Source organism: Lucilia cuprina, chromosome 4, assembly GCF_022045245.1.
Source record: "Lucilia cuprina isolate Lc7/37 chromosome 4, ASM2204524v1, whole genome shotgun sequence".
Classification (NCBI taxonomy): Eukaryota; Metazoa; Arthropoda; class Insecta; order Diptera; family Calliphoridae; genus Lucilia; species Lucilia cuprina.
The window spans coordinates 59,052,603-59,079,207 of record NC_060952.1 but is presented as its reverse complement, the minus strand read 5'-3'; the positions used below and the strand labels follow the sequence as shown (position 1 = coordinate 59,079,207).

The 26,605-nt window shown below is 31.2% G+C and overlaps 1 protein-coding gene across 1 annotated transcript in view; it reads left to right on the top strand.

Annotated features, from left to right (window-relative positions):
* The window catches only part of LOC111690106 (thyroid transcription factor 1-like), a 250,405-nt gene that overhangs the window by 33,226 nt on the left and 190,574 nt on the right, over positions 1–26,605 (top strand). The window contains exon 2 of the mRNA XM_046947845.1: positions 20,502–20,937. Within this exon, the coding sequence (XP_046803801.1) occupies positions 20,522–20,937 (416 nt within the window). The 5' untranslated portion in view covers positions 20,502–20,521. The remainder of the gene's footprint in view (positions 1–20,501; positions 20,938–26,605) is intronic.

Below are 26,605 nucleotides of genomic sequence, written 5' to 3'. Positions count from 1 at the left end.
TCTTAATTAGGTAATGATTTATGGGTGTTGATGTAATTTTCGAGATTGGACCTTGCGTGGAATCTATGTCATAAAATGAACCACTCAGAAAAAAATTACGGTAACATTTCTGCATATAAAAAAATATTTGTAGCAAGTTTTGTATAAATATCTTACTTAGCTAAAAAGTTATGGGCCTGTAAGTAATTTTCGGGAAGGGACCTTGCATGGGAGCTATGACCACTTGTGGACTGATCGAAAAACATGTGTACTATAACTAGTTTTTTAAAACAATGTATAAATATCTTGATTCGATAATAAGTGATTCTGAGTCGATCGGTATACTTTAAGGTGGACCAATATTTTGTGAGATACAAACATCAGCACAAACGTATAATACCATCCTCACTATGGTAGTGTAGGGTATAAATAGCACATGTTTTGTCGAAATTAACTAAAAATCGAACTTTAGAAAATCGTTAAAATTGTGGTTTTTAAAGTTTAATTAAAACCAAAAATGTATCGCTAACGAAGTAGAGAGCGGCGAGCTAGTAACAACATATTAATGCTGCTCTTCCCAGCTTTGCTTTTATAATCAAAAATAACAATAACAAAATTTACCTTATGATTATGTATTTTGTTTTTTGCAATTTCTGTCTGAGCATGGATAAAAAATCTCAATTTTTGTTAAAATATTCAGAGTTCACATAACTTAACAAAAAAATTAAAATAAATTGTCACTGCCAGTTCTGGGGTTTAGTTTAATTTCTATTTTTAAGAAGTTATAGATTTGGTCGAAAAACAATCATAGATTTTTGTACTTATTATGTTAATGACGTTTTTAGTAATTAGTAGGTGGAAAGGAAAAGACTTATTATATTTTCGAAAAGGCGACTTTATGCGTCTTATTAAAATTAGACATTTCGGCGCTTTTATACCCACCATCAAAAAAGATGTGGGTTTTGTCATTCTGTTTGTAACATATCGAATTATTGATCAAAGTCCCATATATATTCTGGTTCCATAATAAATTCTAAAACGATTTAGCAATGTCTGTCTGTTGAAAGCACGATAGAGTCCGAACAAAAAGAGCTAGAGAGTTGAACATTTCCATAAATATTTCTTATAGATTGGGTTTGTTTAGTATTAAAAATGGACAATATCGGTCCACGTTTTCGCATCGCTCCATACAAATGGCCCCCGAAATACAGCCTTAACAGTCATATCTATTTTAAAAATGCGAGTATAGCAAAGAAATTCGACACAATTAAGTCTTATTTGAGTCAAATTATCTTTACAAATTTGACCCTACCCCTCATATATGGTCCCGTCCAAAAAATGACTTTAACGTCCATTACTAACTTGGGAATTCGAGTTTAGCGCTGAAATTCGATATAAGTAGTTTCTTACGAGCAAAAATATATTTACACAATTTCATGAAGATCGGTCCATAATTAACCCCAATTAAAAATTTGCTTAAAAGTACGAGTATATATGACTATCTGTCTACCGAGTTTTATGAGAGTCGGCCATAATTAACCCTTCCCCATAAAAGGTCCCTTCAGGAAAATAATTTAACGCTCATTACTGTTTATAGGGGAGCATTCCATTAACGGCATACGGTTTGATGGTGGGTATATAAGATTCGGCGTAGTCGTATGTTCATTTCTCAAAAGGAACTTTTTAATTTTGCTAATAATGAACCTAGAAACATAAAATTATATATGTAGAGTCGGAATTAGGTAAAAACCTATGAATGAAAACTTTTCATTTTTCAAAAGGTACTTATTTTAATTTCCAATAATACAGAATCTAAAAACATGAAGTGAAGCATGTTGAGTCCGGAGTAAACATAATTGTGAAATTAAAAGCCCTATTTGGAAGGTTCACTTGTATGGGGGATAGGTGAAATAATGGACCGATGTTAACCATTTTCATTTACAAAAATTCTAATAACATTGGTCAATAGTTGACAATATATCAAAAGAAAAAGAAAAAAATTGTCTGTAAAGATAATATGAAACTAGTTTAACTTTTAAGTTTCGTACCACCTCCAGAAAAAAATTATTGAATATTTTCTGAGAGAATCTCCTACGACATTGGGAAATCTTATTTTTGTGGGAGATTTCCAATTCGAATTTACTTAATCCTCCAGTTGTTAATATTTAACAGTCTAACCACTTAACACTTATTACACAAACATACTCCTTTAGCATTTCGCAATTAAAGGAATGGAATCCACTGCTCATTTTCTCCCAAGTATTTTTTTACATTTCCCAGTTTTGAATTAAGCTTAATGTTTACAAATTTCCCAATTCCTCCTGCAATCACCCATGCTCTTTCATGAACAGCTTGCCGTAAACAATGGCTAACCTGTCCAGCACTATTCCTTTGCAATCTTTCCCTCGAAAATAGTGTTCAACTTGTCCTATGTATGTGTCAAAGTCCCTTTGGATCAACCAAACCCCTTTTCTGCAAAATAGGCATCATCCATCATTAGAAAAATATATTCAAATGTGATTCTTTTTTAACTAACTTAGTAAATAAGCTACAAACAGATTTAAGTAAAGCATTTGACTGAGTGAACCATAATATGCTACTTAATAAATTATCGTTAATGGGATTTAGCTTTGCAGCTTTAAAGTGGTTGTTTTCCCATTTATTCAATAGAACGCAACAAGTTAAATTTAGAGATGCCACTTCCAAAGTTATTGAGGTCCCATCTGGTATTCCCCAGGGAAGTCATTTAGGTCCCATACTATTTACTTTATTTATAAATGACATCCCTAATGGTATTTCTCATTTCAAAGTATCAATGTACGCTGACGATGTCAAATTCTAAAAACGATTCGAAACTCTAGCAGTCAACACTTACTTCAATCCGACATCGATAAACTTTCTCAATGGTGTAAAATAAACCTTATGGATTCAAATATAAAAAAATATAAACACATGTCATTTTTAGAGTAAGAAATTACGACACCAACTATTTTATAAATGAATTGTCTTTGGAACAATTCCACAATATTAAAGATCTTTGAATATTACTAGATCATAGATTTAATTTCCGTGATCACATTGCATTAACTGTCAATAAAGCGAATGGTGTTCTCGGATTTATGAAACGATGGTCGAAAGAATTTTCTGGCCCATACATTACCAAACATCTTTATACATCTTTGGTTCGTCTTATTCTTGAATATGGATTAATTATTTTGGATCCCTGTTATAATATACATTCAAATAGTATTGAAACTGTTCAAAAGCAATTCTTATTTTTTTGTTTACGTGGTCATGGCTGGCTCGTGCTACCATCATATGAAATCAGACTTAATCTAATAAAGTTTAATATCGATCAACCCGTAACTTTCAACCGTTGAAAATAATATAGTACAGCTCCGTGTATGCTAACAACAACTCCTTTCGCCACATATGTAAAAATTTTAACAAATGTTATCATTTAAAAGATTATTCGGAAAGTAATGCTATTGTAAAAAGAAAAATTGTTTTGCATTTAAATTTCTAAAATTTGTATTTAACTTTAGTCTGTAAGGATTTATATTAATCTATGGACCAAATAAATAAATAAAAAAGTTTAACTAACTTTTTTAAAAAATTAAAAAAAAATTTGACAAATGTTTTCTTTTTAATTAACATTTATCATGATAGCTTTAACATTTTTATGTTAACTAAATAGTAAAAATAATCAACACTCTGAAGTAGAAATTGTTTGACTCTGGAGTGGATTAAAACGAGATAGTCAAATTTGAAATTGTTGACATTTAATTTTTGTTGTTGTTGAATTTTAATTTACAAACTGAGCTTCAATTTTTGGTATTGAAAATTCGAAAAAATTTAAAATTGTAACTTTTTTATAAAACTCTGTATGTTTAGAATGCAACAATACATATACATTTTTGTTACTAACACATATTTAGAGTTAGGTACTTTTTCACTAACACATGCTTAGAGTTAGGTACTGCTGTCAAAGAGTCGGACTACTTGTTATACTCAGCGTTTAAATATGCAGCACTAGCACCACCTCTCTTCTATATGACTATAAAATAAATATGAAACTTTATCATTTTTGTATCACTTTGCTACTGAAATTGCAGTCATATATATTCGTATTAATATAAAAATTGCAACTCGTGTTTGCAATTTCTAGTAGCAGGCAGACATAATTGCAGGTCAACACACATATATTTTTGTGCTTTATATCTCGATTAATTATTTATATGCATTATGGATATGATTATTCGACATTAAGGTCACTGATATGTTATATGCCATACAATATTAACCCAGGGAGAAAAATTATGTTTTCTAATATAGACTTTTTTAACAAAAGCACCGTTATCTCAAAAAAATATAATATATATAACGGTACATGTTACAGACAACAATATGATATATGCTTGAGAGCCCTATCTCATGATTGGTTAATTTTCTACTTAACCATTTCAAAGAAAGTGCATCTCAATGACCATCACTGTTTCGAACAATATTGTAATTTATTTTTGGTTTTTAAAATTCTTGTTTTTTATAAATGGGGCATTTCACGTCAAGTGAACCAACTTTTCAATCAATGTCTTCCGATCGCTATGAACCATAGTTAGTTCTATTGGATAGTAATTCAGACACAATTTTTTAACAAGATCGCTCGTGAACTTTCTAAGTTAGTGGCGGTCAATATTTGACATTTTGGCCATGCAGGTGTTTTTTCTCATCCATGTAACTTATTACCTATTGTTCTTAGCAAAATGTGCTATTTATGCAATCTTTCGAAAAAAAATTAAAAAAATTTAATAAAATATTTTTGATTTTTTTTTTAAATCAAAAACATTTTTGACTTTTTTTCAAAATGGGCCTTTTTTATTTTTTTTTTAATTTATTTTAAGAAAGCTTAAGTCTTTTCCTAAACGACCTATGGTCGCTTAGTGGGATGAAAGTTTCTTTACAAAAAATAAAAATTTTATAAAAGTAAAAATTGTAAAAATATACTCATGGTGTAGGGTATCATATGGTCGGCCATGCCCGACTATACTTTCCTACTTGTTTATTTATTTTTTTTATCAAAAGAAAGCTTAGGTCTTTTCCTTTAAAACCCTTTTGGTCGCTTAGTGGGATGCGAGTAGGATATCTATCAAAATAAATGTTTTGTAACTAAAAACAAATGTTTTTAAATTGATTTTTTTCATATTTGTGTGTAAGTATTTCTAAAATCTTAAAAATAAAAACCACAACAACTGACCGATAATAGCCACTGGAGGGGTGCAATATGAGGCCGACCGCTATTAATTTACCACCCCCAAAATTTGTCTGAGGTTTGTATCTTGTGGCTTTTTTAGTCAATCCTAGAGGTAGTTTTCAGCGCACGCGATTTTCATTGTGTTTTCATGTCCTTGAAGAATGACCACTGCTCTTTGACTAAAAAGTCATGGGTTCTCAAATTTAGCAATCCTCTACACAGTTCTTCCACAAAATCATCCAGATTTAAAATTATGGTTTTCAGTGTGCATCTTTCAGTCTGAAGCCAAGATTCAAATTTTAACTCCTCAATACATTCTCGATCAAAAGAGTTGATTAAATTTTTTATAGATATCCCACTCGCATCCCAGTAAGCGACAAAAAGGGTGTTAAAGGAAAACACATAAGCTTTCTTCTGAGCAAAAAAAAAATTAATTCTTGAGTTACAAAATATTTTTTTGATATATATCCCACTCGCATCCCACTAAGCGACCATATAGGAAAAGACTTAAGCTTTCTTAAAAAAATAAAAAGGGCCCATTTTGAAAAAAAAGTCAAAAATGTTTTTGAATTAAAAAAAAATCAAAAATATTATTAAATTTTTTTAATTTTTTTTTTCGAAAGATTGCATAAATAACTATCTAAACTATTTGGGACACATTTTGCTAAGAACAATAGGTAATAAGTTACATGGATGAGAAAAAACACCTGCATGTCCAAAATGTCAAATTTTGAACGCCTCTAACTTAGAAAGTTCACGAGCGATCTTTTTGAAAAATTGTGTCTGAATTACTGTCCAATAGAACTAACTATGGTGCAAATTTCATCGGAAGACATCTATTTCAAAAGTTGGTTCACTTGACGTGAAATGCCCCATATGTATATAAACAATATTATTGTCGAGTTTTATCCCTATATAGATATAATTAATGAACGAGAGTTCTATATTCGGCTGTGCCGAATCTTTTATACCATAGTGTATTACACAAAAAAGTAAGTGAGTACTTTAATACAAACAAGTACCCTGCCAACAATTTCTATCCAAATAGTAACCATAACGTTACAGCTTAAATTTTAAAACAATCTAATTTGATATAATCAGAGTAAATGAAAAGTGACACCGTTTGAAGAAACTGTTCCTCCTGTTTAATACATACATTATGTGTCGATTTCGTTTCAGTTTCAAGTCACTTTTTTATAACATAAAAGTGCGTAAAAGTAATAAATTTCAAGTTTTCCACAACAATAAAGACTGGAGTGTTAAGTGTAAAGAATTATCAATTCTTTAAAATGTTTTTTCTTTCAACATAATTTGCAAATTATAATATGTATATATGTTTTTATATACATATATTTTAATATTTAAAATAAATATGTGCAAAATAGGGCAAAAAATATATGCTACTCTTAAATTAAAAAATATTAGTTTTGTGTTACATTAATATTATTTCTAAATTTCAGTTTTCCATACATGCATTTTCTCATTTCTTGTTTTTTCGCTCTTTCGCTTATACAAGTGCAAAATGTAGTATATGTCTGCCGATCCTGGTTTTACACTCACTAATCCCTCACTAATGCTTATTACATATTAAACTATAAATTTTTTACAAAATCTAAATTTCACAATGAATCACACAACTAATCACAATGAAATAAATATATTTACTAAAATGTGCAAACACTTTTCCTTCTGAATTTTGAAATTTTTTTTTGAAATTTTTATTCTATCTACCAATTATAATTTAATTTTCCTTTTGATATATTAAAACGCACTAAAATTTAACAAATTTATGATCGAAGTTTGAAATTAATGTATTTTGTTTTTGTAAATTTTTTAACTTAGCACTGAGAAACATAAAATTGAGCCTTTATAGTGACTTCTTAGTTCATGTATCAAAAATTAAACTCAAATTTTTTGGCAGGGTATGAATGTATAGTTGTAATGTAAAAATGTAGATTATTTTTCATAAGTTCCACTGATGAAAGTCCGACCTTTTTCGTCCAAAATGTTCAGTTGAATATTAAAGTAATTTATGCAAAATTTGATGAATCTAGTTCTATATTTTTCAAGATATACAATATTTGTATTTTATTCATATGGGAGATATCAAGTCCACATTAAAAGATCGCTCGGTATACTCTAAAAGTTCAGAAGAATTTCAAAATTTTTCAAGTAAAATTTAAAGATTCTAGCTCTAATAGTTTCACAGATATACGAATTTTTCTATTTTATTCATAACAGATAAAAGTTCACTCTTTTTTCTTAAAAATTTTCATATGAATATTAAAGTTATTCGTGCAAAATTTTAAGAATTTTGTTGTATTAGTTTCCCAGATAAACGAGTTTCTGTATTTAATTTATATGGGAGGTGCCACGCCCCCTAACGCTAGTCTACCCACTTTTTATCCAAAATAATCATATTGACAATAAAGTGGCTCCGACAAAATTTGAGGACTCTAACTGTTCTATTACGTAAAGGAACACAAATTTTTGTATTTAATTAATATGGGAGGTACTGTTCCCCTCATGGGTAGTCCGCCAATTTATTGCTCAAACTTTTTACATGGATGTTAAAGTTATTCGTGCAATTTTAAGATTCTAACTGTAATAGTTTCCAAGAAAACGAATTTTTGTATTTAATTTACATAGGAGGCGCACACACCCTCTAACGCAGTCCGCGTTAGAGGGTGTGTGCATAATCATATTGACACTAAAGTGGCTCCGACAAAATTTGAGGACTCTAACTGTTATATTACTTCAAGAAAAATAAATTATTGTATTTAATTAATATGGGAGGTGCCGCTCCCCTAATAGGTAGTCTGCCAATTTATTACCCAAAATGTTTACAATGATATTACAGTTATTCGTGCAAAATTCTAACTGTAATAGTTTCCAAGATAAACGAATTTTTGTATTTAATTAATATGGGAGGCGCCACGCCACGCTAGTCCTCCCACTTTTTATCCTAAATAATCATATTGATATTCCCTATTGCTAAATTTAGTTTGTATTGCAAATGGCCCATTCGACTTCCACTTTTTGGAATAGACCCAATACAAGTGGACCTCCTGGTCCACTCGACATAAATAAGATTCATATGAGCCAAAATTTTTCTACAAAATTTTTTGAGAATCAGTCCTTAACTGATCGTACCCACCATATAATGTCCCCTTCAAAAATGACTTTTACACTCATTACTGGCCCAAAAATGCGAATATAGCGATTAAATTCGGTATAAATAAGTTTCTTACGAACCAAAACCTCTCAACCAATTTTTTTAGGATCGGCCCTACCCCCATATAAGGTCCCCTTCAGAAAATGACTTTCTACCAATTTTTCTTAGGATAGGCCCATAAATGACTCTACCCCCCATATAAGGTCCCATTTTAAAAATGACTTTTACACTGATTTCTTAAAAATACGAGTGAAGCGATGAAATGCGGCACACGTAACATTTTTTGCTGCATCGGCCCATAAATGACCCTTCCCCCATATAAGGTCCCCCTCTGCAAAATACTATAGTGCTCAGTACTGGCCTAAAAATATGAATGACACACAATAGTTTTATGGTAGCCAAAATCTCTCAACAAATTTAGGAAGGATCGGTCCATAATTTACCCTACTGACCATACAAGGTTTCCTTTAGATTATTTATAACGTCCATTTCTGGAAATTACAAACAAACAGCTGTTTACCAAAAACAAAAAAAAAATTATTAAAATATTCGGCATAGCTAGTTGTAGCTAGTCAATTCTCTGTATTTAGTGTATAATATGTTTTGCTCTAAAGTTTTTCATAAATAAGTTTTTTTTAATATTTCACTCAAAATTGTTTTTTGAGTTGGGCCGAATATTGGACTTCTGACAAAGATTATTGTATTGGATGTTGTTAGCTAGTCCAATTTCCTATATTTTCCTGTGCAAAATGTTTTGCTCTAAAGTTTTTCGTAGAACAAAGTTTTTAAAAAGTGTTTTTCAATATTTCACTTACTTTTGCTTTTGAGCTTGGGGCCGAATTTTTGGACCTCTGACGAAGGTTGTTGAATTGGCCGTTGTAGCTAGTCCAATTCCCTACATATTGGTGTATAATATCTTTTGCTCTAAAATTTTTCATAACACAAAGTTTTTAAAATAGTGTTTTTCAATATTTCACTTACAATTGCTTTTAGAGTTTGTGGCCGAATTTTGGACTTCTAACGATGGTTATTGAATTGGACGTTGTAGCTAGTCTAATTCCCTACATATTGGGTGTAAAAATGTTTTGCTCTAAAGTTTTTCATAAAACAAAATTTTTAAAAAAGCGTTTTTCAAACTTCACTCAAAAAATTTTTTTTTTTTTTTTGAGTTTGCTGGCCGAATTTTGGACTTCTGACTTCTGAGATTGGCTGATGTATTGGACGATGTAGCTAGTCAAATTCCCTACATCTTGGTGTGTAATATGTTTTGCTCTAAAGTTAACATTTCGCTCAAAATGTTTGTTTTTAGTTTTGGACCGAAAGAGTGTTGTATTGGACGTTATAGCTATTCGAATTCCTTACATTTTGGTGTATAACATGTTTTGCTCTAAAGTTGTTCATAAAACAAAGTTTTTAAAAAAGCGTTTTTCAATATTTCACTCAAAATAGTTTTATGCGTTTGGGGCCGAAATTTGAATCGACTCAAAAAATGATTCTGAATCGATCGATATACTTTAAGGTGGGTATTGAACCAATATTTTTGTATGTTACAAACATCAGCACAAACGTATAATACCCTCCCCACTATAGTGGTGTAGGGTATAAAAAGAGTCCATTTTGGAAAAAAAGTCAAATAGGTTTTTGATGTTTAAAAAAAAAGTACAAAATTGTATGTCTTGAGTTACAAAACATTTTTTTATAGATATCCCACTCGCATCCCACTAAGAAACAAGAAGGCTGTTAAAGGAAAACACATAAGCTTTCTTCTGAGCAAAAATAAAAAATGGGTCCATTTTTTTACAAAAAATCAACAAAGTTTTTGATTTTGCAAAAAAATTCAAAAATTTTAAATCTTGAGTTACAAAACATTTTTTTTTGATAGATATCCCACTCGCATCCCACTAAGCGACCATATAGGTCGCTATGGAAAAGACTTAAGCTTTCTTAAAAAAAAATAAAAAGGGCCCATTTTGAAAAAAAGTCAAAAATGTTTTTGATTTAAAAAAAATCAAAAATATTTTATTAAATTTTTTTAATTTGTTTTCGAAAGATTGCATAAATAGCTATCTAAACTATTTGGGACACATTTTGCTAAGAACAATAGGTAATAAGTTACATGGATGAGAAAAAACACCTGCATGGCCAAAATGTCAATGAATGTCATAGCAAGTTCACGAGCGATCTTGTTGAAAAATTGTGTCTGTATTACTATCCAATAGAACTAACTATGGTGCAAATTTCATCGCGATCGGAAAACATCGATTTCAAAAGTTGGATCACTTGACCTGAAATGCCCCATATACCAAAAAATTTTCGTCTCAGCCCATAATTTGTCATTTTTCTTATAAAAAGTCTATACATATGGAACCGTTATATTAAATTCATGTGTTGCAATATAAAAAAAATGAACCGAAAATTAAGAAAATTTCGGGAACATTTGCTGTTACATAAAAATACCAAATATGCTTTTGAAAACATCCAAATTTATCAATTAAAATTGTGAACTAAACTTTAATTTTAGTTTGGAACATTGACACCTTTTTCTTCCTCCATACAAATTAGTTCACTATTACATATTACATTATAACGGAAAGAATAGACCCAGTAAATTTTAAAATAACTAATATAGAAAATAAAAAAATGGTTCATTGTTAATTCAAAGTGAGAGTAATGAAGAAAGGAATAAAATTATTGATGCAATTCAAGAAAAAATAAGCGAAAACTATGAAGTGACCGTACCAAAGCAAATAGAAATGCAAATAATAATAACAGATATGCATTTTAAAATTCAAGAAAACGAAATAATTGATAAATTGATAAAACAAAATGAAATTTTAAGAGATAGTAAAATAGAATTAATAAAAATATTTGAAACAAAAAGATTTAATAAAACAATATATAACGCAAAAATTAAAATAGACAATGAAACATATGTAAAAATTATGGCAGTACAAAAAATTAATGTTGGTTGGGAAAGATGTAGGATATTTGATGGTACTAGTACAATACAATGTTATAAATGCCAAGGATATAACCACAAATCATCGGAATGTAAAAATGAAGAAATATGTTATAAATGTCATGGAAATCATAAGAGCAAAGAATGTAACAAAGAAATAATAAAAAAATGTATTAACTGATGTAAGTGCAATATTACAATATAGCGACATAAGTGCAATAAGACATTGTGATGAAATAAGCAATATAGATGAATATGTTTTAAACTTTGACAATTGCCTAGAAAAAACAGTACAAAAATTCACTATTAAAAAGAAAATATTATATTCAAATAAAAACAACTGATTTAATTACGAACTTAGAAATTTAAAAAATGAGAAAATTGTTAAATATCATAGAGCAATTAATGAAAATACAAATGAAGCCTGGAATATTTATAAAGAAATAAGAAATAAATATAAAGTTAAAATTGAAAATGAAAAAAATAATTATATAAATAATAGGATATGTAATACAAATAACCAAAAAGAAATGTGGTATAAAATAAAAGAATTAGTCTTAAGGAAACCAAAACACGTGATAAAAACTGTGATATTTAACCAATTAGAATATAAGGATAGTATGCAAATTGCTATAAATTTTAATAATTACTTTGTGAATAGTATTAGGAAAATTATCAATACCATTGAATATGTGCAATATGAAAATAAGATAAAAGACGTACAAACTAAGTTTAAATTTCGTGCAATAGATTTACAAGAGTTAAAATGTATATGTAAGAGTATTAAGAAAAAACATAACTATTGTAAAATATCAATCAACATTATATTAGACAATTGGGACACAACAGGAAAAATTATGTTAAGAATAATAAATAACTCATTAAAGTATGGAATATTCCCTAACAATTGGAAAGAATCGATGATTACACCTATAGAAAAGGTTAATAATACGACAATGTGTGAAGAATTTAGACCAATAAACTCCCTAAAAACGTGTGAAAAAATTATTGAAAAAGTTGTAAAGGATCAGTTAAATGAATACATGGAACAACATAAACTTTTTTCAAAATACCAATCGGGTTTTAGAAAAAAATATTCTTGCGAAACAGCTGTCAACTATGTAATAAATAGATGGAAATATACAAAAAATAATAACAAAATTTTGTCAATTTTCCTAGACTTTAAAAGAGCATTTGAAACAATAGACAGAGAGATATTACTAAGAAAATTATATAAATACGGTATACAAGAAAATGAACTAAAATGGTTTCAGTCATATCTAAATAATCGTAGGCAGATAACAAAAGTGAACAACATAAAATCAACTGACATTGAAAATGGATTCGGTGTACCTCAAGGATCAATACTCGGTGCATTTTTATTTATTATATACATAAACGATATGCAAAACGTATTGGAAAAATGTGAAATTGTATTATATGCAGATGACACTCTAATATTTACGGAAGCAGAAACAGAAGAGATATGCAACAATAACTTACAAGCAGACATAGACAATATTAATAAATGGTTAAAAATGAATAAGTTAAAATTAAATGAAGTAAGACTAAAATATGGAAAATGACAAAGTTTTTAAAATTAACGACGAAATAATATAAAAAGATAAGAATATAAAATATCTAGGCTTCATAATAGATAACGAGCTAAAATTAAAAAACCATATCGAATATATATGCAAAAAAATAGGAAGTAAAATTGGATTTTTCAAAAGTATGCGAAATAAAATAAATTTACTAACAGCAATAAATATATACAATACTATTATAAAACCACATTTCGAATATGGATCAACAATATTATACACATGCTGTACAGAACAACAATTAAATAGACTCCAAAAACTACAAAATAAAGCAATGCGTACAATACTTAAATGTGACAGATATACTCCAATAGATGAGATGTTAAATGCACTAAAATGGTTAAATATCAAAAAAAGAATAGAACTAAATACTGTAATGTTAATACAAACAAGTAAGAGTGTTATATTCGGCTATGCCGAATCTTTTATACCCACCATCAAATCACTGCCATATAAATGAACTTTGATATTTTGAATATTTTATTATTATATATCGATCAGGGTAACATTTGAAAGAGGTCCATTAATGGGGGTTTTACTATTGACGGTGCTAATTTTTATAGGGAGTAGGGGTATTTATACATACATATATGGACCAGTTCTCATAAAATTCTGTAGGAAGATTTCAGTTCCTTATTTGTTTAAAATTTTATCGATCTACTTGTATTTTGAAGCCATTAAGGAGCATTAAAGTCACAAAATATGGTAGAGAGATTTTAAATCAAAATTGTTTTATGCCGAGTTGCCTTGCGGTATTCATATTTTTCGCGTCGTTTTCTGGGGCGGAATTTATATAGGGTGGTGTTATTATGGACTGATCCTCATAAAATTTAATAGAGAGATTTCGGTTGCTATAGAAGGGATAGAGATATTAGCTTACAAGAAAGTAGTTTATGTTGAATTTCATAAATTTACTAGTATTTTTAAGCCAGTATTGAGCTTTAAAGTATTTTTCTGATAGGGACCTCATGTTGGGGGTAGGGTCAATTAAGGCCTGTTCCACATAAAATTTGGTAAAGAGATTTTGGCTTGTGAAAAACTTACTTCAGTGAAATTTCATCGCTATACTCGTATTTTTAAGGCAGTAATGAGCGTATATAAAGGTTTGGTTCCTAGGATATATTCGTATTTTTACGCCCATAATTAACGTTAAAGTCGTTTTCTGAAGGGGGCCTTATGTGGGGGGAAAGGTCAATTATGGACCGATCCACATAAAATTTGGTAAATTTTGACTTGTATAAATCTTACTTCTGTGTAATTTCATTGTTATAATCCTATTTTTGAGCCAGTAATGAGCATTAAGGAAAGTTTATGGGAAGTCTTTTTATGGGGTGTAGGGTCAATTATGGACCGATCCACATAAAATTTCGTAGAGAGGTGTTGGCGTAAGAAACTTACTTATGTCAAATTTCATCGCTATACTTGTATTTTTAAGCCAGTAATGAGCGTTAAAGTCATTTTCTGAAGGGGACCTTATATGGGGGGTAGGGTCAATTATGGGCCGATCCACATAAAATTTCATAGAGAGGTTTTGGCTAGCAAGAAACTTACTTATGTCAAATTTCATCGCTATACTTTTATTTTTAAGAGAGTAATGAGCGTTAAACTCATTTTCTGAAGGGGACCTTATATGGGGGGTAGGGTCAATTATGGACCGATAGACATAAAATTTGGTTGAGAGATATTGACTTGCATGAAACTTATGTGTGTCGAATTTCATCGCTATATTCCAATTTTTAAGCCAGTAATGAGCGTTAAAGTCATTTTCTGAAGGGGACCTTATATAGGAGGCAGGTTCAATTATGGACCGATCCACATAAAATTGCATAGAGAGGTTTTGGCTAGTAAGAAACTTACTTATGTCAAATTTCATCGCTATATTCCTATTTTTATGCCAGTAATGAGCGTTAAAGTCATTTTCTGAAGGGGACCTTATATGGAGGCTGGGGTCAATTATGGACCGATCCACATAAAATTTCACAGAGAGGTTTTGGCTAGTAAAAAACTAATTTATGTCAAATGTCATCGCTATACTTTCATTTTTAAGAGCGTAATGAGCGTTAAACTCATTTTCTGAAGGGGACCTTATATGGGGGGTAGGGTCAATTATAGACCGATATACGTAAAATTTGGTTGAGAGATATTGGCTTGCATTAAACTTATGTGTGTCGAATTTCATCGCTATATTCCCATTTTTAAGCCAGTAATAAGCTTTTTAGTCATTTTCTAAGGGGGACCTTATAGGGGGGGTAGGGCCAATTATGGTCCTATGTCCGCCATAATGCAGAATTACTGAAATCGTTGACCGATTTTGCCCATTTTCAATACCAAACATTTCCGATCAATAAAATATATTTTGGGAAAATTTCATCTCAATATCTCTTATTTTGTGGACGCTATCGTGCCAACAACAGACAGACGGACGGACACGGCTAGATCGTCTTAGAATCTTACGAGGTCCCAGAATATATAAACTTTATGGAGTCTTAGAGCATATATATATATACAACTCGATTCAGAAAATGACTCTGAGTCGATTGGTATACTTTAAGATTGGTGTAGTATGAATGTTATTGTACGTTTTTAATGCATTGACTTCAAAGGCCCCTTTAGTAACGTGCACACTGATACTCTTATCCAATCGCTAGATCAGTTTTATTTTGACTGGTAACTGGGTCAACCACATGCTAAGAAACAAATGGATAAGCTGCAAGACTACGATATAACTATCAAGAAAAAGGTATTTCGCGGTATACCACAGGGTGGCATTTTGTCACCTTTACTCTGGGTTACCACGATTAATTGCCTCCTAAGCGTACCCTAACCGAGGAGGGACTTAGACCTGTTTGCTATACAGACGACGTCGTAATATATTTCTTAAGATAAATGCATTTTTATTGCAAATGCATATTGGAAAAAGGAAAAGGATCCAAATTACTTGTGTAGAAGAGCTGAGGAGGCTCTGAATATGGCCTTAAGCTGGGCTCAACCGAGAGGGCTCATTGTTAATCCTGAAAAATGGAAAACTGTCTTTTCACAAGAAATACCGAACCTTGCTTCCTGGGCAAGAAGCTACCAGTGACAAAGTTAAGTATTTAGGAGACACCACACAACGGATAGGATCAACAAGGCACATCGGTGCTGGGCGATATGTTGGAGAACTATGAACTACGATAAATTGGCCTTATAAAAGTGTAATTAGACCAGTTCTAGCTTATGCTTCAACAATCTGGTGGACTTCTTTAGTCAAGAAGTGCAATAAGTGCAATAAGTGTAAGTGGTGCCGAACGGCTCTTTACTTTAGGCGAACTGACCAAAAGCGGTTATAGACCACGTCATTATTGTATACTGGAGACATGGGATCAATCATCGGACGTGCCTCGTCGTATACCAGACACAGAATATGACGATAACTTTGAAACGCTGATCCTAGATAGTATGTTTAGGTCAAGCGTAAATTGGAGCAAATACCAGTAGGAATCCGTTGTTACACAGATGGCTCTAAATTAGGGGATAAAGTGGGGCTGGGGTTCTATATTGAAGATCTAGAAGCAGAAATATAACACCGTTTACCAAATCATAACATTATCTTCAAGGCAGAAGTACAAGCAATAACGGAATTCATAGATTGGGTTAGAATAAATATGGCGCCCACAGCGCTTAATATATTTATCGACAGCCAGAAGGCAAATAGGGCGATATCAGGTGATAGAACTAAATCTAATACCGTATTGGATTGTAAAATAACTTTTACTGAATACTCTCCCAGAGGTAAGGCTCACTCGGGAGTAGTCGGTAACGAAAGGGCGAATGTAATAGCTTTAAAGGGAAGAGAACTCGAGGCAGTTAACCTGACAAACGCAAAACCATTCGACGCAACAAAAGCTGTACTAAAAATATGGTTGAGAGAATCCCATAAGGCCTTTTTAAATAATGAAACAGCGGGTAGAACCACGAAAATCCTATGGGTGACCCTGATGGGAGCAAGACACAAAAGCTCCCCAAAATGAGCAAGTCTGAAGTAAATATGTATTCTGTGTGGACACACAGGATTACGAGCACATTTATGCAAAATTGTACGTGCTGATTCAGACGTATGTAGAGTATGTGGAGAGGGCAGTGAAACTCTGGAGCACTTTCTTTACCACTGCCAGGCATTCATCGAAGTTAGATCCAAATATTTTGGAAGTGACGTTATTCCGAAAATAACATTCCGGAAATGATATCTGAAAAAATATTATTTAAAAATTCATTTCTACCAAAGTGTACTTTAGTTGTAATCGAATTTAAATTCTCAATTCATATCAGTAATATATTATAAGTAGTTTTTAATTCTTTTTAATTTTCAGATCAGTAATATATTTTAAGTAGTTTTAAATTCTGTTTATGTATAAAATATCAATAATGTTATAAATTTTCCAAAAATAGTAAAAACATTTTAAAAAATCGACAAAAAAGCACGTCACAACAAAATATTTTTATATTTCGTGAATTCCAGGAAAGAACGCAGAAAAACTGACAATTTTTGACATCATTCTAGATTATATTTGTTAAGATAAATGCATTTTTATTGCAAATGCATATTGGGTGCATTTTATACATTTTACTCCATGTTTAACATATCTTGTAAGAGCATTATAGATAAATGTATATAAATTAAAAAGTTATATATATTTTATGGGAATTTGAACTAACCTAAACTAAAAAAAAATTTTTATAATATCGCGAAAAATTATACATATACAAAATAGCAAGTTTTGATTTATGACATTTCAAAATACTTTCATTAGGGAGAACAATTTAGAAAATGCTCTCAAGATGCACTTGCATCAAAAAAGCATTTATTTTCAATGTAAAACATTAAAAAAACGGCAAAAATAGATGTAATGAACGTCACAACAAAATATTTTTATATTTTGAATAAAAAGCTTCAAATAATCGACTTATGCACTTTTAAAAAATTTTAAACAGGGAGAACGATTTCAAAAATGCATTAAAAAAGTGCATTTATTTAAAAAATGCACTATCTTAAACTTTTTAATAAAAAAATATATTGAAATGAAAGAGCTCATCCATAGTAATAGATTGGGCTCTAAATCAAAAAAATCCGATATAAACTCTCAAAGATATACAGGTTCAAAGTTTTATACCTTTTTGATTTTTTGTAGTTTTCGATCAAATTAAAATCGCAATACAAATCGCGTTTCTCTAAATTTTTAAGAATTTAACGTTGATATGTCTAATAGAGTATGTGTTTACAAAAAATTAAAGGTCAATTCTTATTTGATTTCTCATGGAATTCATGATTTAGCATACAAAAATTCAAATAATCGATTTATGCACTTTTAAATCTTTTTCAACAGTTAGAACAATTTAAAAAATGCATTCAAGAAGTGCATTTCCCTAAAAAATGCACTATCTTTTTAATATAAAAATTATATTAGAATGGAAGAGCTTATCCATAGTAATGGATCAATAAAATATGTTATAAAAAAACAAGGGAAAAAGTAAAATTAACGAGATTTTTGATAAAATGTAAACGTATTGTTTATTTGTTTAGTCATTAAAGTATTTTGCTTTTTAAGGTTTTTTGTTATTTTTTTAATATTGCTGTATTGTTTTACAAAATTTAAAATTTTTATCATTCCTATATATTTAAATGGCAATTTTTAGATTTTTTTAGTAGTGATACGTCTAAATTTGTAAATATTTTAACCAATTTATTGCCATATATAACTAAAAGAATTCATTAATATTTTACTTAACATAAAATCTAACGTTTCTTTGATTTTATGTTAAGTAAAATAATAAGTAATTTTGAATTGGAATGTTATAATAGAAAATTAATGGATTTAGAGCTAGAAAAAATGTTTAGTGAGTTGTAAAACTATATACATACTATAACAAAATAATAAACAAAAACTGCAATACGGAAACCCCATCTTTTTGAGGAATCTTATGTGAATTTTATTTACAACTAGTTAAAACCCCGTGTGCTTCGCTACCGCAATCAAAATTAAACACATAATAACCAAAATATATATTAAGTTACTAAATTATACAATTTTTCTTAAAGGTTTATTATAATTTCTCTTGATGACAATATATTTCATTTAAATTCTAAAATGATACATTAATGATCTATTTATTTCTTACTTGCTAAAATTTAATATATACTTTTATTCTTAAAAAATATTTCATATTCTTATGCCTTGGGATATACAATAAAAACCCTACTTAAGATTTTGAAAATTCTAACCACAATAGTTTTGCAGATTAACAATATGTTACAAATGAGAGATGTCAAGAAAATTATTGCAAGTTCACCAATTTCAATCTATCTATGAAAAATTTTAATTATCTAACAGTTTTAAAGATATACGAAATTTTGTATTAAATTTATATATGTGGTTCCAAGGCCCCATTATGCAAAATTTGATGAGTCTAGTTGTATATTTTCATATATAAACATATTTTATTCATATGGGAGATGTCAAGACCCCACTAAAAGATATACTCTAAATGTTATAATGTAAATGATATACGAATTTTATTTATATGGGGTATCCAAGCCCCCCCAGATGAAAGTCCGCTCTTTTTTCTTAAAAATGTTCAGATGAATATTAAAGTTCTTGATGCAAAATTCGAAAAATTTAATTCTATTAGTTTCTCAGATAAACGAACTTTTGTATTTAATTAATATGGGAGGTGCCGCTCCCCTCATAGGTGGTTCCAAAATTATTCGTGCAAAATTGTAAGATTCTAACTTTAGCAGTTTCCAAGATATACGATAATTTTTTTATTAATTAATATGGGAGGTGCCGCGCCCCTTGTGGGTAGTCCAATTTATCACCCAAAATGTTTACATGTTTTTAATATTGATCATGATAAACATTTCAGAATTGTACTACACTTGTTTTGAAAACTGAACTAATTATTACATAGGTATTGACTTATTATTTTCCTTTAAACATTTTTAACGCAAATAACTTCTCTGTTTCACACAATGAGGATCTACTTTTTGAAGATTACAATTGAAAAACACTTAGCAGGTGCCCTTTTAGCAATAAAACAATTAATTCTTAAAAGTTATTAAAATATAATTGGAAAACCCCAACGAAATTAACTGGAATTCTAAAATACTTTATTGATGAAAAGCAATAAAATGCAACAGCAAATGAACCAAATTTCTATTTTAATATTTTTTTGTTGTTTTCCCTTTCTACGCAATATCTATTTTTAATTGGGAAACATAAATTAACTTTTACCTGTTATTCGAACTTTATTTATGAACAATAACAAAATTCTCTTAAAAATTAAAAATTAGTAGGCGAAAAACTTAGTTGATTCACTGTATATTGATAATATGAAGTAAATCGGAAGACATGAGGTCAAAAACTATCAGTTTTTCTGCGTTCTTTCTGGAATTCATGATATACGTTTGGAATGTCTAACCTTATCAATAACATTATTCAAGTAAAACTTTAATACAGCTTTTTAAAACTATTTTTAATTTCCTTACAACTTTTTCAGAAATTTAAAAATTTATTCGTATGTCAGCCATAGCAACAAGCAACATAGAAAATAGCTCAGAAGCCTTTTCGGGTGATCCAAGACAAGAGGATAGTCAGATTTTGACTGAGCTAAACGATGTTGAACTGGTAATGAGTCTGTCTTCAAAATCAGTTGAATCTAACTCGATTTCTGAAGATCATCAACAACAAATTTTGAAACAGACATCCGCAGCACTATCATCGCATATAGACAAGGTGGCAACAGTTGCGATCACTCATCAGCAGTATAGCATTTCAAATTTGGAGCATTTACAAAATTTACATAACCAACATAATAGTCAAAGTTCATATTTTCACAACCATTCTACACCATTTAGTGTAACTGATATACTCAGCCCTATTGAAGAATCTTATCGAAAACTGGAAATTAGCGGCAATCCTCCATCACCTTACCGGTAATATAAATAAATTTTAGTATAAGGGTGAGTACCTAATTACGAGTTGCAATATATAATTATGTGTAGCCAATCAGTTAAAATTAAAATAAACAATTAAGTACAACAAATGTATTTCTCCAGACAAACGATTGTTTAAATTTTTATTATTTATAGAAAAGAAAAATTAGTTGCCAATTTGGCAACTGAAAATTGCAGCTAAGCTATAACCCGACCCTCATAAAGTCTTAATAAATATATTATGGTTCATACAACAATTGTTTTTGTCGAACAATATCTTCTAGGGGGTCTTATGTGATCCGACCCTAATAAAGTTTAAAAGAGGCATTGATGTTAATTAAAGACTTTAAACTAAGTATGCATTGAGATCGAAGGCACCTTCAATAATGAAGGTGCCTGATACTCTTATTCAATTCCTAGATCATCATTTTGCTCTGTTACTGAATCAAATACATGCTAAGAAACTAATGAACAAACCGTATGATATAACTATCAGGAAAAAGGTATTTCGCGGTATGCCTATATCTAATTTTTAGATAACTTGACAAAATTTTTGTTTCCGTAATAAGGGTACTAACGTTTATTCATATGTGGAAAACATTTTGATTAGGTCCAGAAAAATTTGTATTAAATAGGCTTGTTCGAAAACATTTTAATTTTAATAGAATGATTTATCTACATTCATTCACTCAGAATACATACTATCATACTAACTTCAGACTTGCTCATTTTCAGAATATTTTTCGTCTTGTTCTCATCAGGGTCACCCCATAGAATTTTCGTGGTTCTACCCATTGTTTCATTATTTCATGAAGTCTTATGTGAGTGGGCTGGTAGCCATATGATGTGAACCTTACCTCTAGGAGAGTATTCAGTTAAAGCTTTCTTACAATCCAATACGGTCTTAGATTAAATATAGAAATAAATATAGAACCCCAGACCCACTCTATCCCTCAATTTAGAGCCATCCGTGTAACAACGGATTCTTACTGGTATTTGCTCTAATGTTTCGCTTGACCAAGACATTCTATCTGGGATCAGCGTTTCAAAGTTTCCGACATATTCTGTGTCTGGTATACGATCAGGCACGTCCGATGATTGTGTATAAGCTTCCAATGTGACCAATACATTGATGACGTGTTCTATAACCGCTTTTGGTCAGTTCACCTAAAGTATTACACCTAAGTGTAGTACTTAGGATTACACCAAAGTGTAACTGGGCAATAAGATACCAATGATAGACAAAATTAAGTACTTAGGTGTAATTCTTAGTATACACCTAAGTACTTAATTTTGTCTATCATTGGTATCTTATTGCCCAGTTAGCCAAGTTCGGTATACGTAGAAATTTTTGTTTTTCTTGTGAAAAGACAGATTTCCGTTTTTGCCGGATTAACATCGACGCCTTTCGGTTGAGTCCAGATTAATGCCGTATTCAGAGCCTCCTCAGCTCTTCTACACAAGTAATTTGGATCCTTTCCCTTTAAAAGTATTACGACATCATCTTCATAGCAGACAGACCTAATTCCTTTCTCGGTTAGGGTCTTGAGGAATAGCCTCGTGGTAACCCAAAGTAAAGGTGACAAAATGCCACCCTGTGGTATACCGCGAAATACCTTTTTCCTGATAGTTATACATATCGTACATCTCGCAGCTTATCCGTATATTCCTTAGCAAGTGTTTGATCTAGTTACGGAGCACCTGGTCAACATAAAACTGGTCTAGGGATTGGATAAGAGTATCAGTGTTCACGTTATTGATGGAGCCTTCGATGTCAATACATACGACCAGTATATATAGTTTGCTATCAAAGGATGCACCTAAGTTGTGGACAACTTTGTTTATGGCGGTTTCCACCGATCGTCCCTTTACATAAGCATGCTGCTTAAATTTTAGGTCTTTGTTGGACATGGTTTAAGGTAGGAAGGACGTAAGACTTATAGGTCGATAAGACTTAGGTGTCGCATAGCTATGTTTCCTGGTTTAGGTATAAATATTACCCTTGCATCCTGCCATTTAATGGGGGTATATGTGAATTCCAAGCATGCAGTAAATATCTGAGACAGATGTACGGAAGCCAGTCCCGCTTCCATCTGTAAGAGTGCCGGGAAAATGCCATCCGGCCCTGCAGCTTTATAGGGAGCGAAGCTTTTCATTGCCCTTTTACCATAACAGATGTAATTATAATTTCCGTGCTAGCCTACCTTTCCTTCAATATCGGCATTGGTGGCGGCCGTAGTATTTTAAATCTTATGTACCGATGGTCAGAAAAGGAGTGCTCGACCGAAACTTTCCAATCCTGAATTTCGTTTAGAAGCTCTTCTGAACATATGGTTATATTTAATATTTCTTCTCTGATTCTTTATTACCTAAGTTCGATGTGATCTATTAGGGCTTGTCCTCTGTAATTGGTGTTTGTACTACCACAAGCAACATGGTGGGAGTTGGCATCACAACCTATTACAATTTTCTTATTTTTCCTTTGTGCCCTTCCAATCGGCACCTTTCCAATTTTGAATATGACAGCTTTAGAGGCTTAGTAAGCCCTACCTTTATTCTTGGCAAGACTAGCCATAGATTTTTGGTCGATACCTATTACAAATCAAGTTCCCTCAGGTTCTTCTTTCATGTAAAAGACGTCCCATTTTTCCACGGCCAGCTTAGCAGTTTTACCACCATGAATTTTCAGTATACGTTCATTACACAGTTAACTGCCCCATCCTTTTATGTAGAAAGTGGACTTTAAGAGCAGCGGAAACTCTGAAATTTCAGTTGTCAACTCTTCTGGATGCCTGATCCTCTTTGCCTCAGATTTTGTCCGATTTTTCATTTGGAGTGTAGTTGGATTGACTATGATTTCCTGAAGCATCATTTTCAACTTCCTCCTCTGTGCTCCAGATAGTTTTTTCTTAGTGATATGTAGTTTAGCTATGCTATCACTCCCCTGTTTCACCACGGAGGCCATGGTACCCACCTCCTAGTAGTATTTTGCTCAATATTGCAGGATGACGACGACTCGTGAGTGGATCAACACTTGCCGACGGTACTGTGTTATTTAGGCCCTGCACCGTAACTTTCATCTTTTTTATTTTTCATGTTGTTTTTTCCAGTTTTTTGGTCTGCAGGGAGTATAATATTCCCAAGTGGTGGATAATATGCCCTCACTCAGCTTGAGTCAACTAAAACTGGGAGAGGACAGATGGTCCATCACCACTCCCGTTCCACCACCCGGAAACGCATCGGTAGGAAAAACGGGAAAACTCCCCTGAGTCGTATAATGATTAATATGCAAAAAAATTATAAAATTATTATTTTCTGACGTTTATATAGGAGCTGTGACCAATTACAGGCTTCTCAGGAAAAATTTTGATTCATATTCATATACAAAAAACATATTTGTGTCGAATTTTTATATATAGCTTTATTTGATAATGAAATATGTGCATTTAATTGAAGTGGACCTTATATGGGAAGTATTACCAAATATGGGTCGACTGAGATTTATGTCGGTAGTAAGATTTCTGTTCATAATATATTTGCATGGTCACAATTTTGTGTTGATACCGATATATTTGATGGAGTTATTAACGATAAACTAATTTCCGGTAATATACACCTTTGTGTGAGGCCAATGGGAAATATTGCAGATTTTAAATATGCAATAGCACAAGATTTCTTTTGTACGACTATGCAATATATATAAAACTTTAAAAATTTTCCATCACTTTGCTACTAGAAATATTCGTTCTGTCTGCAATTTCTTTTAGCAGGCGCAAAATATTTCAAAACAATCAAAATATATTTTTCTGTTTTACACAACAGTCGAACTACTATTGCCATGGGAAAATTGTGCTGGTGTGACTATAGCCAGTAGTAGAATGAGCAACTGCCAGTTGCAATTTATCGTATTTTTAACAATACGGCAGATCCTCCTGTGATTTGCTGTGATTATTTACTTTGTTTTTATAATAACTATGTTTTCACACTGAAATGTTTTCCGTTATTGTTTTTGCTGTCTATTTTTGATAAACAAATTGTTTTAAGGGAAATAACCGTTTTAGTGTTTTTGTAAAATGATTTTATGTATGGATGATATAATACCGTTTACTAGTAAGTTTACATAAAAATAACTTCAACATGTAAGAGTTCGGCTGTGCCAAATCATAAATACCCACCATCAACAGGATATAATGTCAATTTTTATGGACCTATTCTCTTAAAATTTGGTACAACGATTTTTGTTAATATTACTTTTATCGCATTTTTGAGCTAGTAATGAGCGTTAAGTAATTTTGTAAGGGAAATACTAATACATATTTGAAGTCGTATGTGAGCGTTACAGCTATTATTGTTCCTTTTAGTTATTTTCTTAAGCGAACCTTATATGAGGGTGGGGCCAATTATGGACCGATCCCCATAAAATTTAATAAAAGTTTTTGGCTAACACAAAACTTGTTTATAATAATTTCACTTCATACTCGCATTTTTTGGTAAGTAATTAAAGTTTAAGTAATTTTCTAAAGGGGACTTTATATGGGGGGTAGGGTCAATTATGGACCGATCCTCATACAATTTGATAGAGAGTTTTTTGTTCGCACAAAACTTATTTATGTAGAATTACACAGTTGAACTCGCATTTTTTGGTAATTAATGAGCGTAAAAGTCATTTTCTGAATGGCTTAATCATGGACCGATCCTCATAAATTTTGACGAAGAGAAGGGGGCCTTATATTGACGGTAGGGTCAATTATTGACCGATCCTTATAAAATATGACAAACAGACTTAAGTTCCTATGAAATATATTTTTGTCAAATTTCAAAGCTATATGTGCTTCTTTTAGACAGTTAGGAGCGTTAAAGTCATTTTCTGACGGGGACTTTATATAAGGGGTAGGGTCAATGCTTATAAAATTTTACAAAAAGATTTAAAATTCAATAAAATATGTATGGGCCCATGCTTATAAAATTTTACAAAAAGATTTAAAATTCAATAAAACATGTTGGTGCCGCATTTCTGCGCTATGTATGTTTTTTAGCCAGTTATTAACGATAAAGTCATTATCTGAAGGGGGTCTTATATGGGGGCTCGGCAAAATCATGGATTGATATTGCCCATCTTCAATACCAAACAAACTGCATCAACTAAAAGTATCTATGCAAAATTTCATCACTTCCGTATGGACTGTATCACTTTTTCAACGGACAGATGGACGGATATGGCTAGATCGTCTTAAAACCTAGTAAGAATCCAGAATATATATACTTTTATGGGTCTTAGACGAATATTTCAATGTGTTTTAAACGGAATGACAAAAACAATATACCCTTATTTTTTTGATGGTGAGTATAAAATATATTAGTAACCACATGCACGTTTTAATATTATTGCTACTAAAAATTGCAACATTACTTTGAAATTTCTAGCAGCACACATTCACAGTATTCGTTTTCTACCTATTGTACTACAATCGAAATATTTTTTTTTTTGTCACAGCAACGCACCAGAGATACAAGCCCATGCAAAATGATCGGCGGCGGCGCAACTAGTTAAAGTTGGCGACGGCGGCTTATTATATAAAATATCGGCGGCGGCTAAATTGTCGGCTCAATGTAACTTTTTCTTCAGAAATTGACCTTATAAGCGTTTATTATATTGTATAATGGTCTT